Source organism: Lepus europaeus, chromosome 22, assembly GCF_033115175.1.
Source record: "Lepus europaeus isolate LE1 chromosome 22, mLepTim1.pri, whole genome shotgun sequence".
Taxonomy (NCBI): domain Eukaryota; kingdom Metazoa; phylum Chordata; class Mammalia; order Lagomorpha; family Leporidae; genus Lepus; species Lepus europaeus.
Window position 1 is genome coordinate 28,775,705 of NC_084848.1, and position 18,909 is coordinate 28,794,613.

An 18,909-nucleotide genomic window follows, 5' to 3' on the forward strand; every position below is an offset into this window, starting at 1 on the left:
CAGCAGGTGGCAACTTAACCCACTGTGCTACAGTGCCAGCCCTGGACTGCACAGTTTCTAACAGCAAACTTACTCAAGTGGCAAGACTGCTTTGGCCACAGCCTTTGCTATTTCACATATGTAAATATCTGAAAAGACCCTAATGTCAGGGTAACTATTTTTTTTCTTGCTTTTACTTTTAATCAGTTTTTAGGAAGGCTAAAATAGTTTCTTTAATTCCACTTCACGAGATGCAAGATTTAAATAATGTAGAATTAGAAATACAGTGGAACCTCTTTATAGATTTTGTACTTGTGAATCTGTTCAGGTTAGAAAATGTGTTTGTGACTCGCACATCAGTACTCAGTGGTGCTCCACCGAGCACCTGCACGGGGCGGCCCCTGTGTCTGTGCTCCCAGCTGAGGTTGCACAAGGCTTGGTCTTCTTGTTGCGGGCTGCATACTGCAAAGCAGTCTAGGGAGGCCTGGTTCCCTGCCATGTTCTCTGCACTTCTGTGCCTTCTGTTGGTGAACCTGCTGTTTACAACGGCCCCCAAGTGCAGGGCTGAAGTTCCGGCTCTATGTGCAGCTGCTGTACCAAAAAAATGCAGGCTGCGAAGGCTTCGTTCCGGTAGGAGCTCCGCATGACTGCTGGGGAGTTCAGCATTGATGAGCTAACAGCACGTGAGAAAGTCTGCGGAGTGGACGCTGAACCACTAACACGCCCATGGTCCCCAGCAGGGCACCGGGGTTCAACACCTGCTTCTGGTGTTGGGAGCTGGCTGGTGATGCTCAAGAACTTGCGTGTCCGCCTCCCACGCGGGAGATCTGGATTGATTCCCAGCTCGGGGCTTCTGCTGGGCTCAGTCCTGGCCATGAGGAGCCTTGGGAAAGTGAACAAGTAGATGGAGAGTTCTCTCCCTCTCTTTCTCTCAAATAAGCAAAGTGGCTTTTTGTTTGTTTCTTTGTTTTAAAGTTTCCTTGGAGAAACAAGGAATTAAAAGGTAAGTTTATTTTGGTACAAACATTTTTGAAATTCACGCAGTTTCTTCAAAATATTTCCATGGACTTTCTGAAGCCCATTTGTGTATTTCATGAGGTGTCTCTACACAGAAACATACACTGAACAAGGTTATATATTGACGGGTTGTCAGAAATGTTGTGACCGGAGGCTCATAGTCCCCAGCTTCCCTCTGTGCACGGCGTCAGTACTCAGGAACTCGGCATTCAGACTTAACAGAGCTGCCACGAACAGCCAGAACCAACCGCATCTGAGTAAGAACTGAGTATTTCATGATCTAGGGTGAATGAGAGCTGGAGTGGAAAGTGCATTTTGGGAACGTACACTCCAGGGCTCCCAAATCCCACAGCATCTCTGTGTCCCAGTTCTCTGCTCCACGCTTTTAACAGGTGACGTGCAGTCCAGAAACCTGCGGAGGCCATGTGAGTGAACGGAAAGACGCACCCCACGAAGCCTGAGGATTTTCTTGAGAAGGAGACACCTGGTGGTGAAAGGCAGCCTCTTCTTGCAAGAGGGCAAAGGGAAAATTGAAACCCACCAGCAGAACCTCGGAGTGAACAACATTGCATTATTTACGCCAAAATAACTGGAAGAGAGCACTTTGCATGGTCTCACTAGAGGGAGCTGATACGTGGCTGGGCTGCCAGGTAGTCTCAGCACTCTGCTTGGATCACTAGACAGTGTACACCTGTTCAGAAACACCACCCTGTACATCAACCTGTGTAAACTGAAAACACAGTGAGCAAAAAACCAAAAACCAACCAAACAAAAAACCAAAAAACTAAAACCACCCCCTAAGCCTAGAGAAGCAAGGAGCGCTGTCTTACCACCGGCCTGTGGACATCCCAGAAGGCCCGTTCTTGACTATCCAAAATTTTCCTTTCTGTCTTGTCCTTTTTCCGGTCAATCCTGAAAGAGTGGAGAGGACGCGGAGTTTCTCATAGGCTCCTTGCTCCGACCTTCGCTCCCCCATCCCTGCTCTCGTTTCTCAGAGCTAAGCTGCACACGAGCTATGGGCACTACTGTGGTCCCTGCTCTCTGCCGAGCTTGGAAACACGTGTCCACAAGTTCCACAGGGAAGCCCCAGCACTTGACGCCCGGGGAGAGAACTTGTTTCTGGCTAGATCACGGATTGTCATCAACGTGTACGGAGCCATCCCCGGGAAGTGTGAAGGCTGGGATTATCGAGAAGGGAATTTTCCACTGACACATTCTTGGCCCATGGGGTGGCCACTGCACTGAAAAGTGTAGGAAAGACTGTCACCACCCGTGTGCCGGCGTCCCACAGCCAAATAGAAGTTGGCTTTAGATTGGGAGTCAGTGGAACGTTTTCTGAACGCTGCCATTGTGTCTTAAAAATCACTTAAACCCCCTTGGCTTCCTAAAGGCGGAGTAATGGCCCAGGCGTGTCTCAAGACCCAGGAGACAAACACCGCTGGCCTCAGCGGGGTGAGGCACAAGTGGCAGATCCTTTCTGCACCCTCAACAGCACCAGGAAGAAGGTTTTTTTGTTGTTGCTCTGAATGCATGTCCTACCTCATGTTATCTAAGTAAGAAGCAACTCGGATTAATTGCTATGTAACTTCTGGTTCTTGTCTCTCCCGGGAAGATCGCAGTCGGCTGGACTGAGATAAACCCATAATCACGCCATGATTTTCGTGGCAATTACTGTGTACTCATATGGCCTGCACTTACACCGCACTCTCAGAGTTGATCAAAAAAGTTAATGGAGAAATACCACCCACGGACCAAGTGACAATTTCCCTCTGTCTAGAGTTGACGCTGTCTGATTCCAGAGGACAAGTTGGAGCTCCTCTTGTTTCCCAATGGCTTTGGAGTCCACGGGCACAACTGCCCCTCGGTCCAACTGAACCCCAACTTCCTTCCCACCCGTGTTCACACCCTCCCCCTCGCCACTTCCTCACCCACCTCCTGCTGCAGCTCAGAGCCCAGTGCTGGTGCCCACTTCCCCCGGGTGCTGCTGGGAGCACCAGGGGAGTCAGCAGGTGGCTGCCATCTGGGCTGTGGAAGACAGAAACTGAAGCGTGTGTGTGTGTTGGGGGGAGACCAACAGCAGCCCCTGGACTGGCGAAAGCAGGCTATGCTTCTAGAAAGCACAGAGCAGTTCTGAGCCCAGCAATCCCATTTCCTGGAACTGAATGAATCTGACAAGCACGTGTGTGGGCTTGGAGATGTTTACTCCCTGGTTCCCAGGAAACGCAGGAATCTCTACTGTGTGTGCAGGAGGGACAAATGCGGGAGGACCCTTCTCCCCTTTTCTTTCTTTTCATGCCCTTTCCTCTGGGGGAGGAAGAATGACTCAACTTCCTGGCAGATTTGAAAGAAGAAATTGAGAAGGCCCAGGCCGGCCCTCAGGACATCCTGTCCCCAAGGCTACCTGTCCTCTGTGCGCAGTCGATGTGCAGGACGTGGCTCCGCTCGGCTGGAGGAGGCCTCCAGCCACCCACCTCTGCCCCGGAAGCACAGTGTCATTCAGATCTGTGGCCACACAGCCGAGGCCTGCCCTATAACATAGCTTCTATGGAAAGTCATAATCTGATATTTTAGACTCCAAATATCGGATTTATGTGTGTCATTTTGTAATTGCTTCTAAACTCCTCCCTGTGGGGGAGAATGGGAGAAGGGCTGCTCGGCCTTCAGACTCCAACAAGCTGTCCCATGAAGACCAAATCCCCAGCCCTGCGGGTAAAGGTGGTCTGAGGTTCTCGAGATGCTGAGCACAGAGGAAGACCTGGAAGTCTCCTGGAGAAAGAGAAACACCTTGCACCCTTCTGGAACCAGAGTTCCACATTTGGGAGGACCCCGTCTCCCACCTTGGCTGCTAAAGCATACGTGTTTGAAATGGTTTCAGAGCAGCACTGGTTCTAAAGCTGAAACTCATCCATCCCGACCTCAGTTTCCATTTAGGCACCGTGCTGCAAGGTGGCAGAGGCCAATGCCAGCCCGGAGCCTCACTTTGGCAATCTCAGCCTCACAGCGCCCCAAGGCCCAGAGAGTCTGCCTCTGTCTCTCGGAGGGGCTCTGTGAAGTTGACCTACTTGACTTGTGCTTCTGCTTGCATGAAGATGAATTCCCACTTCCTGGCGAAGGCTCTCTGGAGTCTTGCTAAGTTTTCCTAGTGAGAAAGGGAGATCAACAAGAAGGCATTAATCATCACACACGCGCACATTGACACCTAGGCTTATTGCAATGCAGTTGTCTGATTGCTCCCAAGAGCAGGCCCTCCCTGTGTCCACCGGACATGAACCCATCTGACTGCACCAGACTCTGCTGTACAATGCCCCACTATTCGTGTTCCTTTGCACATCCATCACGTGTGGAGCCTGTAGGGTTCACCTCATTCCTCACCTGGATGTTTGAGAAGAATACAACCCGCACAGAACTTGCTGCAAAGACCACTGGAAATAGAATGGTTTGTGGCTACAGGAGAGGTCTCGCTGAGGACATGCAACCTGCTAGGCAGCTCGGAGAGCCAACGCCACAGCTGGAGCTCACAGGGAGCTGAGAAGGCTGCAAGAGGACTTGGCATTGGTGCTTTAGAGCCTGGAATCAGGAGTGGCCCAAAGGGAGTGTCCATGTTTGTGATGTTCATGAAAGGAAAATGAGCCCCTAATTCTGATGATGCAGGGCTGGAGCCCACATTACACTATGTATTTTCATAGTCCGTGCCAACACTAATTGATGATCCTCATTTGTGAGCTATTAATACAACAGGAGCTCCAACCGAAGACACTATCCCTGAAACCAGAGCTATGGCCGAGGCATGGTGTGCGAGTCCTAGAACACCATCGCCTGGACCCTCCCGCTGCTCACAGGAAGCCAATGTCAACCGACTGTCACAGCACAGAAGACGAGGCAGCCACCAAACATGATGGCGGAGACGATTATTATGGAGAGATTTCCAAGATACCCACATTTGATTACTGGGGCAAGCAGCAGCCAACACCATAATGTTTATGGTACGAGTCTAGGATTTTTGTATAGGATCAAACGCATGTGAAGAAAACACTCTACATACAGGTGAGGGGGGCATCAAAAACCTTTCCTGGAAAGCATATATTATGAAAAAAATCATGCACAGAGTTAAAAAAAATTTGTAGCAAAGTAAATTTATCTTCCCATTCCATTTGTCCACAACTTTTTTGAAGTACCCTCGTACCTATAGTTTCAAACATCCAGGCTCTTTTCTTTCCTTTCTTTGCAGTTCGAATTTTTATTACTTTACAAAGAGAATATATCATCATCAGAAAAAAAATTTAAATAATTACAATTGGAAATATCACCTGCGTAATTTTGAAACATTTTTATGCAGAAGTTCAACCTGTCAGAACACTTAAGGCTGTAGAAGAGAAAGCCAAAATAAATAAATAAATAAATAAATAATAATAATAGTAAAACAAAACCAAACCCACACATCAGGAGTGGAAGCTGTCTGATTTCTATGCACCTCTTTTAAAATGTGGAAAATGTGGGGAAGAGAAATACAGGATAGAGAGTCACGTGCTTTGTGGTGGGGAGGTGACATCAAAGCTCTTTGCTCTGGGTGCACAAACAGTAAAACTGCTTCTTCTGAAACAGGGACTCTGGGACAGCAAGGCAGACAGAGGAGCAGAGCTGGGCTCTCAGGACGCTCAGAGCCACAGAGCAGCCAGGCCAGGTCAGCTCGGGAAGAGCACAGTCTTCTGACAGAGGATCTGATCCTCGCACGTTGGCCAGGTCCGAGGCTCTGGACGGTCTCCTGCAATGTGTGCCCGTCTACTTTCCTCCCAGTTGTGGAGTGCGTGGGATCAAAAAGGGAGGAGGGCTCCACGCAGGTCTCCCTCCCCAACAGCACACGCATTCACCTGTGGGCTGCGGAGAGGGCAGCCGTGGTCTGGTTGGCTGGGTAGGCTTGGGCACAGGAAGCCAGGAGAGGCAAGATCTGTTTTGAGAGACCCAGGCAGCAAAAGTGCCAGAGGCACTGGGATGCATGTGGGTCTGAAGGTGCTGTGAATGCCGGGCTGTCCGAGGGGGGATTCTCTGCCACCCTTAACAGTGCCCTTCCTCCCAGCAGCACCTGCTCTGGAGGGCTTCTGGGAAGTGGGCAGAGGGCGGTATGTGAAAGTCTGCTCAGTTTCCCAGATTCTTGGGGACCCTTCCAGAGTTCACTTTGGGAGCAAGATTCTGCAACCAGAATTTAAAACTAGGGTTAAAAGCTCCGTGAGTCTTCAGGCTCTCTGTGTTTTGTTTTCTGGGCTCTGTCCCATGGGAGTGGGCTCTCACTTTTGCAAATGAGTCACCCCTTGGGAAGGAAGGAGGAGGAGGAGAGGCTGAGAGAGCTGCGGGGATGGGCACATCTTATGACCACATCCGGTCTTCCTTTCTGGGTTGAGATTTGCCCTCAGATCCTGCAGCTACTACGAAGCACAGGGGAGTGAGCATAAAGCTGCAATCTTAACAGATGTCATACTGTAAATTTGACTTCTCCCCCCTTTTTGGTACAACTGTGTGAGTTTCAACACATGTATGGATGCATCTAACCACAACCACAATCAGGATACAAAGCGGTTCTATGACTCTCCAAAACTCCCTCCTGCTAGCTCTGTAGCACCATACTATTCCCACCCATACCCACCCCTGGTAATCAATGGTTTGTTTGCCAGCATGATGGTTTTGCCTAATCCAGAATGTCAGCTCAGTGGAATGGCCGGCTAGAGACTGGTTTATTTCATTCGACCTGGTGTCTTCGACGCTGATCCGTTGCACCTATCAACAGTTCATTCCTTTTTACTGCAGCATAGTACTCCATTAAACTGCAGTTTAACCACACACCCGCTTATATGAATTTGGATGGTTTCCATGACCACAAAGTAGTGCAAGCATTAGTGGACAGGTTTTCTTTGAGTGAACCTGAGTTATGATTTCTCTAGGGTGTACCGGAATGGAATTGCTCGGTTTTACATTGACTGTATGTCTAACTTCATAGGACACTGCCAGATCATTTTCCCGAGTAGACGTGCCATCTTGCACTCCCACCCACAATGCCGGGAGGGAGCAGGTGCTCTACACCCTCATCACCCGCTGCTTATTTCCAGGACTGCAGTGTCAGCCACTGCAGCAGGCGTGTGGTGGTAGCTCACCCTAGATTTGATCGGCACTTCCCAAATGGCTAACGGTGTTGAATACGTTTCCATGTGCTTGTTTGCCATCTTTCTGTCCTCTGTGGTGGAACAACTGTTCAAGTCCTTTCAGAAGCTGAGTCGTTTACTTTTTTATTGTTGGGTTCTGAGAGGCACTCACAGAAAGAGACAAATGTGTGTATTTGTGAAGAGGAGCTGCGAACAAAGGAGGGGAATGGGGAAGAGGCCCCTTCCTGGGTCTGACAGGGACTACAGGGGGAGAAAAGGGGAAAAAGAGAGAGAGAGGGAGAGAGAGAGAGGGAGAGAGAGCGAGCGAGAGCACAGAGAGCAAGCGAGGTACAGACATGATTTTACTCTTTCCCATACAAAGTCTGTAGAATGATCCCACTTACTGCTTCGTAATCTGCCAATTCCAGTCTTGCTTTATTCTGCATTGTCCTCTTACAGAGATAGATGGCTGAGAAGAAGAGAAAGTATAGTATGTACAAAGCCAGCAGTGGAATCATAAACTCAACCCACCTGCCATCCATCCACCCGTCCATTTGTCCATCTGTCCATCCGCCCACCCACACAGCCAGCCAGCCCCGGGGAGAAGATGCTTTCTAGTGGATGTTGTGACACCCGACTGCCAGTCAGGGTCAGATGAGGAGCCTCTCTTCTCTCTCCCAATCCCAACAACTCCTCCTCCTCCTCACTCTGCTTCACCCTGAACACTGTCCACTCCGCGGGATCATCACAAATACGACCACATGCCTAAAAGCACTGCACTGAATCCTCAGTGGCCTCAGGCGTAAGCTTGGCCTCCTTATGGTGGCAAAGAAGGTTCTCCACGGCCCGGTCTCTGCGTGTCTCACCAAGCTGTTCTCGCTCACAGAGGCGTTCCGAGACCACCCCCTCTGCACGTGCACCCTCCGCCTGGAAGGTCGTCTCTCAGTCTCTCTGTCTACCTGGTGGCCTCCCTCCCACCCATCTCTGAAGGCCCGGCTCCGGGTTCCAGAATGCACGGACACATCTTCAACCAAGGAGCTTCCTCATGCTGCACTGCAATGTTCCTGCTCTAGGCTGAAGACTCTACTGGCAGCAGCCACGTCCTACTCCCCTGCAAACGCTGCTGCTAGCTCTAGGGTCTGTCCGGAGGTGATGCACAGGAGCCGTGGACAGACAGGGCCTCCCCCAGCCAGGGAAGATTTCTGGGCCATCGGCATTCTTCCCCAGACACGGCCTCATCAGCTCCTTCCCCCATTTCTGCTCTTCACTGCCTCCCTCCTTCAGCGGTGCCAAGTGGAATGGCCCCGGAAGAGAGGATGAGTGGCAAGAATCAGAAGCAGAACCACCAAGAGGAAAGTCAGGGCCAGCCGAGCCTTGTGCTGGACAGCTTGACTGTACTAAGAGACCCCTAGCCAACGACTTGCTACCTTAACCCGCCTTCTCCATTAGCTCTGAAAACGTCACTGATGGCAGCCTGTGATATTCTGCAACCTGGCAGCCAGCAGCCCGCTTTCTGCTACGTCCACACTTGTGCTCACGCCAGTGTATTGTGCGCTGGCCTGAGTCAGCTGTCGTTCCCCAACTTGCTTATGTCAGGTGCATCTGTCGTGTTAAAAATGTAAGATCACTAAATACGAAATCCCTGACTTGGAGTGGTTTGACTTAAGCTTCTTGGACCTTATGATGGTGTGAAAATGATACTCATTCAGTAGAAATGCAACTTTGCATTTTGAATTCAGGTTTTTTTTCTGGGCTAAGTGTTAGGTGAGCCTCTCTTGTGGCACTGATTAGACGGTGCCAGCAAATGCAGCTCCCAGTGACCCCCACAGCGTGTGCGGAAACAATTTCTGTTCTACAGCGTGCTTTGTTGTAAGCTATAAGGGTACTTTGGAATGTCCATGGGAAAATGGAATTAAAAATAAGTTTTGTACAAATAATAATGGAACCATGCATAGTTTTTCCATAATATGGATTTTCCATGAACTTTCTGAAGATCCCCGTGCAGCCCAGGCAGCAAGGCCACTGTGCAAAGGGGCTGGGGCCGTTGTGCCTTCCAAGTGCATCAGGCAGAAGACCAGGAGGGCAGCAGGTGCATCGCAGCCATGCAGATCGGACTTCACATTCTGCTGCTCTAGCAAGGGCCCCATGACCACCACCAAGAAAGAACCAGAGTGGCTGAGAGCCAACAATGCCTCTGGCATATGCTGGGGAATTTGAGAATGGATAGAGATACGTCCCCACCTGATGGGGCCTATGTGTGCATCTGGACACCGGTGACTGAGAGATGGCATGACCTCTTGAGGCCTCAGGCTCTTTAGCATACGCACAGGGATAACAGAACTTTCTAGAAGAACTGGCACATAGAAACATGCAAGAGTTTCCACCGAGAGTCTTGTGGCCAAAGCCTAGTATATGGTGCAGCTCCCTGCCTGCCCACTGTCCAGCTTCAGCCGTTTTTAATTTCCCCATCTGGAGTGACTTTCTGTACACCTCTTCCTAGGTTGTCTCCCTTTCCCCCTAACTTGCATGATCAAAACCTCCAATTAGTTCTTGATAAGTTTCAATAAGTCTGCAAGAAGAGAAAGGCCCAGGCATAGGTGGTGCCTTGATTCAGCCCTTCCTGAAACCCTGCTTCTAGAGGGAGCAGTGCAAAGCCACAGTCCCACTGTGTTGCTCTGGGATCCCGGCCCCCCAGCATAAATGTTGACTGCCTTTGGTGAAGCTGCTTGTCCCGCTCCTTCCCGGGAACACATCTGTCAGCGTGCTCCGTCCTTCTTTAATGTAATGGAACGGGGAGTTCATTATGTGTCAGGAACAGGAGAAATGAGTGAACAGGGTGAAGACCCCTGCCCATCCCCCAGCCCTTTTCATGTACTGTGGTCACCCAGACACGAAGCACCTGGTGTCTGCGTGTTCAGGAGTAACCCAAAGCGTGGGCCCCGGCTCTAGTTCTCACCATAGTCAGTGTTTTCAGGTTCCCAGCAGTTCGAAGGCCAGAAGTAAGGAGCCTGCAAAACAGCACAAGGTGTCAGGGCTCAGGCACCCCTGCACCCAGCGAGGTCCTCCCTGATGACAGTCCCCAGCCCTTGCTGACGTCACACCCGGCTCTCACCTGTTCTTTGCCACAGCTGAGTCTGGTCAACACTATTCTAGGTATTGAGAACTACAATCCCAGGTCAGCAACATAAATGTGAAAATGAGAAACTTTGTTTATAGAGCAGAAATTTCGTATCGCAGGCAACAGAAGTCTAACTGCTGAAGCCAGGCTGGCGTAGGGCACTTCAGCCTGAGTTCCATTTTCCCCTTGAGCCCTGTCTTGAAGACTTTCTGGTTCCAAACCTTATGGTTTAGTGCTTGACACCACCCTGATCCTCTCCTCCGTCTGCCTGTAGGTCGGGATCTGGGAGACGCCATGTGAAATGGGCGGGGAAGATGGTGAGGCAGCAGATGGAAACTTCTCCAGGAAGGCAGCGGGATGTAGCAGGAAGAACAAGGACTGTGTTTCCAGGCTCACCTGGCCCCCTGTCCAGGCTGCCTGCTAGACCTACCAAGGGCCGCACTGATTCCCAACTTCCTTGTCTAGGAAATGGCTGATATACACCTGCAAAATTTGTTCTGCATAATAGACAAGTGCAATGTGTCTGCTGTGGTCTGAATGTGTATGTACGTGCTCACCTCAAATTCACGTGGAAATTCAAATCCAGAGATGATGGTGTTGGGAGGTGGGGCCTTTGGCAGGTGGTTAGGTCTTGGGGCGGAGCCCTGACGAAGGGGATGAGTACCCTGATTTCTGAGGACCGAGGGAGACCTCCTGCTCCTTCAGCAAGGGTACAGAGGGCACTGCCCATGAACCAAACGCAGAGCCTCAGACCCGCATCAAGACCTGCCAGTTTTGGCCTTGGACTTGCCCCCAGAATTGTAAGGAATACATGTCTGATGTCAGTAAGCGCCCCTGTTTGCGGCATTCTGTTAAAGCAGCCTGAAAAGGAGCAGAGAGTGCACCATCGACAGCAGGATTTCCACAAGGGCCATTGGCTGGTTTTTAAATGGCTCAAGCAATGCATCGACAGACAAAAGTTCTCTTGGTTTTCCCAAGCTGGCAAGGAGTGAACGTTGCCTTCCTAAGCTCCCCCGTGTGGCTCCAGGTGGTTTTAACCTGCAGTCAGATCACGATGGGGAGAAAGAGTCCTTCAGAAGCAGCATCCTGCAGGCCTACCTGGAAGCGATAAAAGGTCCCGTCGTCCTTCATGGTGAGCACGTGGTCCGAGATGGGAAAGATGTAGCCCTGCGCCGCGATGAGGCTCCCCAGGTGTATGGCTTCACCTGCAGGGACGGGGAGTGGGGGAGAAGAGCAGTGAACAGACAGGTTCCTAGGCTGAAATATGAGCTGGCAGAGCTGAGAGGCAGGTGCAAGTCAAGTGGCTCACTCCCGGATGACGGCGTGGACGACATGACCACACCTGCTCAGGCAGGGGTGTGGAGGGGAGATGCCAGCAGGCGGGAAGGGTCACCACATGCCTGGGAGTCGTCTGGATCTCAGCTCTGAAGGTGTGACATTGGACCGCCCGCCCGCCCGCCCCCTCTCCCAACACCTTCCTGAAGCACGTGTAGCTGCGTGGTTAACAGCATGAAACCTGCAATGCTGGAAGTGAGATGTTTCACCTAAGGTGCCTCGTGGTGTCTGGGGGAGGACAAGCTCTCAGTGGGTGGTCCCGGTCCCGGTGCCAGCTTCATCCCATTGCATCCTGAGCAGCAGGCAGAATGAAGCCTCACTGCCCATGGAGACTTTGAACATGCAGAGCCTGCCCCAGCACAGCAGCCCCCACAGCAACCAGAGGGGCTGCTCTTCTCTGCAGACATTGAGTAAAACTTGGCTTTCTCAGGAAGTTGGGGGAAGGACAGTGGAGTGGGCGGTGACATACAGAGACCAGTGCTTTGGGACTCTCTGGCAGTTCTCAATTTCCTAAGCTGTGACTTTTTAAAAGGGGTTTGTCTGGGTTTTACGGGCAAATTTTTCAGGAGGTTCAGCAGAGGCCTGATGCTTGGCTCAGTGACTCCCAGGATCCCCTGGAAGAGGGGGACGCCTGCAGCTGGTGCAGTCGGGACGAATGGCATTTTCTCGGCCTTGCTTCCTGATGGCTGGCTTGCCTCCAGAAGTCCGAATGTCTCAAGAATCACTGGTCCAGCAATAGGGAGGACCCATCTTCTCTAGCTGCTCCTTTCTGGTAAGGAGGGGACTCTCATGTCACCAATCTTAGAGCTAGAACTCTCACTACATTCTTGAACCTGTGCCCATATTAGATGCCGGCACTGTATGCAGTGGCTTTACCTGCATCCCATATGGGCGCTGGTTCAAGCCCTGGCTGCTCCACTTCTGATCCAGCTCTCTGCTATGGCCTGGGAAAGCAGTAGAAGATGGCCCAAGCCCTTGGGTCCCTGCACTCATGTGAGAGACCTGGAAGAAGCTCCTGGCTTCAAATCAGCACAACTCCAGCCACTGCAGCTAACTGGAGAGTGAACCAGCGGATGGAAGACCTCTCTCCCTTCCTCCCTCCCTCCCTCCCTCTCTCTCTGTCTCTCTCTTTGCCTCTCCTTTTCTCTCTGTGTAACTCTGACTTTCAAATAAATAAATTAATCTTAAAAAAAAAAACTAACTCCAATTCTTCTCAAGTTATTCAAAACAACTGAAAGGAAGGGAATCTTCCCAAATTCTTTCTATGAAGCCAGCATCACCTTAATTCCTAAACCTGAAAAAGATGCAGTAGAGAAAGAGAACTACAGACCAGTTTCCCTGATGAACATAGACACAAAAATCCTCAACAAAATTCTAGCCAATCAAATCTAACAACACATCAGACAGATCATTCACCTGGACCAAGTGGGATTTATCCCTGGTATGCAGGGTTGGTTCAATATTCACAAATTAATCAATGTGATACATCACATTAACAAACTGAAGAACAAAAACCATATGATTATCTAAGTAGACGCATAGAAAGCATTTGATAAAATACAATATCTTTTTATGATGCAAACACCAAGCAAATTGGGTATAGAAGGAACATTCCTCAACACAATCAAAGCAATTTATAACAAACCTACAGCCAGCGTCCTATTGAATGGGGAAAAGCTGGAAGCATTCCCACTGAGATCTTGTACCAGACAAGGATGCCCACTCTCACAATTGCTATTCAATATAGTCCTGGAAGTTTAAGCCAGAGCCATTAAGCAAGAAAAAGAAATCAAAGGGATACAATTGGGAAAGAGGAAATCAAACTATCCCTATTTGCAAATGACATGATTCTACATATAGGGGATCTAAAAGAATCAACCAAGAGACTATTGGAACTCATAAAAGAGTATGATAAAGTAGCAGGATAAAAAGTCAATACACAAAAATCAACAGCCTTTGTATACACAGACAATGCAACACCTGCGAATTTCTAAAATCAATCACATTCACAATAGCTACCAAAAAAATCAAATACCTTGGAATAAACTTAACCAAGGATGTCAAAGATCTCTATGATCAGAATTATAAAATATCAAAGAAAGAAACAGAAGAAGATACAAAATATGGAAAAATCTCCATGTTCATGGATTGGTAGAATCAATATCATCAAAATGTCCATTCTTTTGAAAGCAATTTACAGATTCAATACGATACCAATAAAAATACCAAAGAGATTCTTCTCAGATATAAAAAAATGATGCTGAAATTCATATGGAAACACAGGAAACCTCGAATGGCTAAAGGAACGTTATACAATAAAAACAAAGTTGGAGTCATCACAATACCAGGTTTCAAGACATACTACAAGGCAGTTATAATCAAAACAGCCTGGTACTAGTCCAAAACCAGATGGACAGACCAATGGAACAGAATAGAAATGCCAGAAGTCAATCTAAGCACCTATAACCAACTTATATTTGCTTACGGAGCTGAAACCAATTCCTGGAGCAAGGACAGTCTATTCAACAAATGGTGCTGGGAAAACTGGATTTCCACATGCAGAAGTATGAAGCAAGACCCCTACCTTACACCTTACACAAAAATCCATTCAAAACGGATTAAAGACCTAAATCTAAAATCTGATACCATCAAATTATTAGAGATTGGGGAAACCCTGCAAGTTATTGGCACAGGCAAAGAGTTCTTGGAAAGATCCCAGAGGCACAGACAATCAAAGCCAAAATTAACAAATGGGATTCCATCAAATTGAGAAATTTCTGTACTGTAAAAGAAACATTCAGGAAAGTGAAGATGCAACTGACAGAATGGGATAAATTATTTTCAAAGTATGCAACTGATAAAGGATTAATAACCAGAGTATATAAAGAGATCAAGAAACTGCACAACAGCAAAAATGTATCCTAATCCACTGCTGGTGGGAATGTAAACTGGTAAAATCACTACAGAAGACAGTATGAAGATACTTTAGAAATTTGAATATAGTCCTACCATATGACCCAGTCATCCCACTCCTGGAAATTTACCCAAGAGAAATGAAATTATTAAATAAAAGAGTTATCTGCTCCCCCATGTTTATTGCAACTCAATTCACAATAGCTAAGACATGGAATCAACCTAAATGCTCAACAGAAGACTGGATAAAGAAATTATGGGATATTATGGGATATGTACTCTATGAAATACTACACAGCAGTAAAAAAAATGAAATCCTGTCATTTGCAACAAAATGGATGAATCTGGAAAACATCATACTTAAATAAGCCAGTCCTAAAGGGACAAATACCACATGTTCTCCCTGATCTATGAGAACTAATAGAGCACCTAAAAGTAAATCTGTAGAACTGAAATTGACACTTTGAGAAGCAATGACTTGAACAGTCCTTGTCTTGACTGTCGAGGAATATTTTTTTTTCTTCATACTATTTGTTGAACTCTTTACTTAACCTAGAGTTAATCATACATGTATAGAGTCAATTTAAAATAGATCTAAGTAAAAAATAAGAATGGGGATAAAAGAGGGAGGAGGAAGTTTGTATCTGTAAAGCTGCATAGTTCTGCATACATTCCTACAAACTTACATCTAAGGGTACAGTTTAAAAACTTGCCATGAGACCCCAAGTCCCATTAAACTAGGTGGTAAAAATACCATTTTAAGTTTATATTGACCATATTAAGTGTTAAGGTGATCATATAGATAGGATTAAGTGTTAAAGGGATCATATAAATAAGATAAGTGTCTGGTAATAATAATAGAATTAAAAAGGAGAGAATGTTCCAAGATGGGGAGCATTTCACACAGCAGACTCATAGAATGACAATTGCTTTAAATAGCATTCTGATCTCAGAATCAGCCCTTAAGGCATACTGGTCTGGCTGAAAAGCCCGTCAGAGCATTTCAGGCATGGAAAGCCAAGACATTGTGGTAAAAAAATCCTACTGAAGGATCTCTGTGAGAGAGAGACCCCAGCAGAAAGAAGTGGCCGTCAAAGAAGGATGCACTTTTCTTTTAAGGGAGGGGAGAACTTCCACTTTGCTTATGGCCTTGTCTAAATACTGACGAAGTATGTGGATTCAAAAGGCTTCCATAACCTTGGCAATTCATGCCAAGAGCCTTGGGTGATCAATGACATCATACTTAAGAGGGTTAAATGTTAAATTAATAACAGAGTCACTGTGCACTTACTCTCCATGTAGGACTTCTGTTCTCAATGAGTTGTTTTGTGAGAATTAACTGTAAAACTTGTTTTCAAACAGTTGTTTGTGTGTGTGCAAATTGTTGAAATCTTTACTTAGTATAAAGTTGGTCTTCTGTGTATAAATTTAATTGAAAATATATCTTAATGGAGAATGGGACTGGGAATGGGAGAGGGAGGAGGAGATAGGGTAGGAGTGGGGGTGGGAGGGTGGGTAGGGTGGGATGAATCACTATATTCCTAAAGTTGTACTTAAGAAATCTGTACTCATTAAATAAAAAGTTTCTTTGAGAGAAAAACAAAGATGAGTCTGGGGGTGGATATTGTGGCACAGTGGGTTAAGCTTCATCCCATAGCAGAGTGCCTGGGTTCAAGTCCCACCTCTGCTTCTGATCCAGTTTTCTGCAAACAGTGCATCTTGGAGACAGCAGATGATGGTCCAAGTACTTGGGCTCCTAACACCTAAGTGGGAGACCTGGGTAGAGTTCCTTGTTCTTGGCTTCAAACTGGCCCAAATCTGGCTATTTGTGGGCATTTTGGAGGTGAACCAGCAGATGGAAGATAATACTCTTTCTCTGTCTATTCTCTCTCTACAATATTGCCTTTCAAATAAATACAAATAAGTGGGCTTTTCTTAAAAAAAGGTTAGTTTGGAGAAGGCATTTGGCCTAGGCCTTAAGATGCTACTGTATTGGTGTGCTTAGGTTTGATATCCAGCTGTGGCTCCAGCTTCCTGTTAATGCAGTCCCTAGGAGGCAACAATTGATGGCTGATATAGCTAGCTCCATGCCACTCACACGGGAGACCTAGATGAGGTTCAGCGTGGCCAAGTCCTGGGTGTCGTGGTATTTGGGCAGTGAACCAGTGGGTGGGAGCTCTGTCAATCTGCCTCCCAAAAAATTATTAAAAAATTTAAATTTTTTTAGCATGAAACATTCTTAAATCCATGCATATAACAAGGGTTTTCAAAAAGTTGGTGAAGGGGCCAGCACAGTGGTGCAGTGGGTTAAAGCTCTGGCCTGCAGTGCCAGCATCCCATTTAGGTGCTGGTTCAAGTCCCAGTTGCTCCACTTCACATCCAGCTCTCTGCTATGGCCTGGGAAAGCAGTGGAAGATGGCCCAAGTGCTTGGGCCCCTGCACCTGCGTGGGAGACCCAGAAGAAGCTCCTGACTTTCGATTGACCCAGTTCATTGTGGTCATTTGGGGGAGTGAACCAAAGGATGGAAGACTTTGTTCCCTCTCTCTGTCTCGACCTCTTTCTGTAACTCAGTCTTTCAAATAAATAAAATAGAATAGATCTTAAAAAAAAAAGTTGGTGAAAAATGTGTATTATGACAAGACTATACACGAATTTCAGAAATTTTTGTACTACAATAAGTGTATCTTTTAATTCAGTTTCCCAGGAACTTTCTGAAATATCCTTGTAGTGATGATAATGAAGATGATAAATAGTGTCAGAAGTATGATGATTATTTTAGAAGGGAAAAGAAACTGGGGTTCTCAGGAAAAAATCACCAGGAGGAAAAGTGTGGCTTAGGTTGGCCTCATAATCCAAGGAAATGTTGACTTCACATCAATGTAACCAAACTGGAAGCTGCTTGTCCAGTCCAGGTTTTATAAGTGCATGATCACAAAAAGAAAAACAAAAAATAAAAACAAAACCCCAAAATAAAAACAAACAAAAAAAACTGAAAACAAAAATAAGTTCATGATCAGAAGTCCAGACTGCACAGCAGGTAGTTGATCCGGGTCCTGTCCCTTGAAAGGGTTAGCATTTGTATTTTCTTTCCCTGTGACTTAAGACTTGACTACAATTAAGAAGTGCACCCTGATGTGAGAGGCTCTTAATCAAGGCAGAGATAAGGTGACGGTCACTTCCACGAATGACCTGGTTTTCTGGCACTCAGATTTCCAGCGACTCTGCTTAATTGAATTGTATGTAAATGGCATTGATTCACAGTCAGCAGCAGGTTAGGAGTGTCAGGCTAAACTATAGTCGCCGCCAGGCTGACACACTGGTCCCGGAAAGGAGCTACAAGCTGAAGGGCAGGCGCGCAGAGGAGCAGGCACTGCATGGAAAAATCCTCCAAAAGCCGAACAGTGGGGGGCCATTTAATTTGGAGCAAATACATCTAATTACCTCAATGTTCCCATCAAGAACAGCAGACTACATTAGTGGGTCTTTAGAAATGTCATCAGGAATCAGGAGTCCTTCGATACGTGAGACAGTGGAGTGGACAATACATCCAGAGAAGTGTCTATCAATGGCTCATGGGTAATAAGATTGACGCATCTAGAATTTTCATTTTTCTGGACACCCTCCCCCATTTCCTAATTACACTGCGAATAAATTTTACTGCTTATTTTCAGGTGGGAGGACGGGTTCAGAGCCTGTGTTACTGGCCAGCGTATGTTGCTGTTTTTCTGCTAAGGTTTGTCCTAATTGAAATGCACAATTAAAGTCGGGGAAAAGTCATTCCTTCACTTTTTGCAAAAGCAGGAAGCAGACGGAGTCTTAGCAAATAATTAAACATCTTAATTGTGGATCAGGCAATCTAATTGTGCGAGCTGGCTCTCCACGGCTTTTCGATGATAGTGCCACAACTTATCTTTAATTGCCACAGCTACCAGGAACTCATCTCATTTCACACGGGGGTGTATGGGCCTCTTTGGCATTCTAAATAGTTGCTCATTTCCTCAAAGGGCGGTTTAAATTTGAAGAGAGAGATTCAGTGGGGGAAAAGAAATTAATTTTATTTGTAAATAGAGTGACTCCACATCTTGGGATTCGCAATGATAAGCCCAGTTCTCAGGACAGCAGGAAATCCAGTTTGGAATTTGGTCATGGGATTCCTGTCCTGATCAAGCTGGGGGTCAGTGGGGGTCAAGGGTCAAGTACCTGGGTCTTCAATGGAAAGGTTCTTCATAAGCCACTGCACAATGTCCGAACCTGGAACGAGAAAGCAGTTTCAGCGGAAGCCCTCACAGAGGTTTAATCCGGTGGCAGGAAACCACATTTAGTGTCCAGGACACAGCCAGGCAGTTGGCCACACTGACGCTTCCATCCTCACCGAGCCTCCCCACCCCAGAGCTTTCATAGCCATGATTCCAACC

At 47.3% G+C, this 18,909-nt stretch overlaps 1 protein-coding gene across 1 annotated transcript in view; it reads right to left on the reverse strand.

Annotated features, from left to right (window-relative positions):
• The window catches only part of RGS6 (regulator of G protein signaling 6), a 558,565-nt gene that overhangs the window by 74,633 nt on the left and 465,023 nt on the right, over nucleotides 1–18,909 (reverse strand). Inside the window, exons 3-8 of the mRNA XM_062181104.1 lie at nucleotides 18,695–18,745; nucleotides 11,344–11,450; nucleotides 10,084–10,135; nucleotides 7,532–7,596; nucleotides 4,059–4,135; nucleotides 1,827–1,908 (exon numbers count right to left, since the gene is read on the reverse strand). Coding sequence (XP_062037088.1) covers nucleotides 1,827–1,908; nucleotides 4,059–4,135; nucleotides 7,532–7,596; nucleotides 10,084–10,135; nucleotides 11,344–11,450; nucleotides 18,695–18,745 — 434 coding nt within the window. The remainder of the gene's footprint in view (nucleotides 1–1,826; nucleotides 1,909–4,058; nucleotides 4,136–7,531; nucleotides 7,597–10,083; nucleotides 10,136–11,343; nucleotides 11,451–18,694; nucleotides 18,746–18,909) is intronic.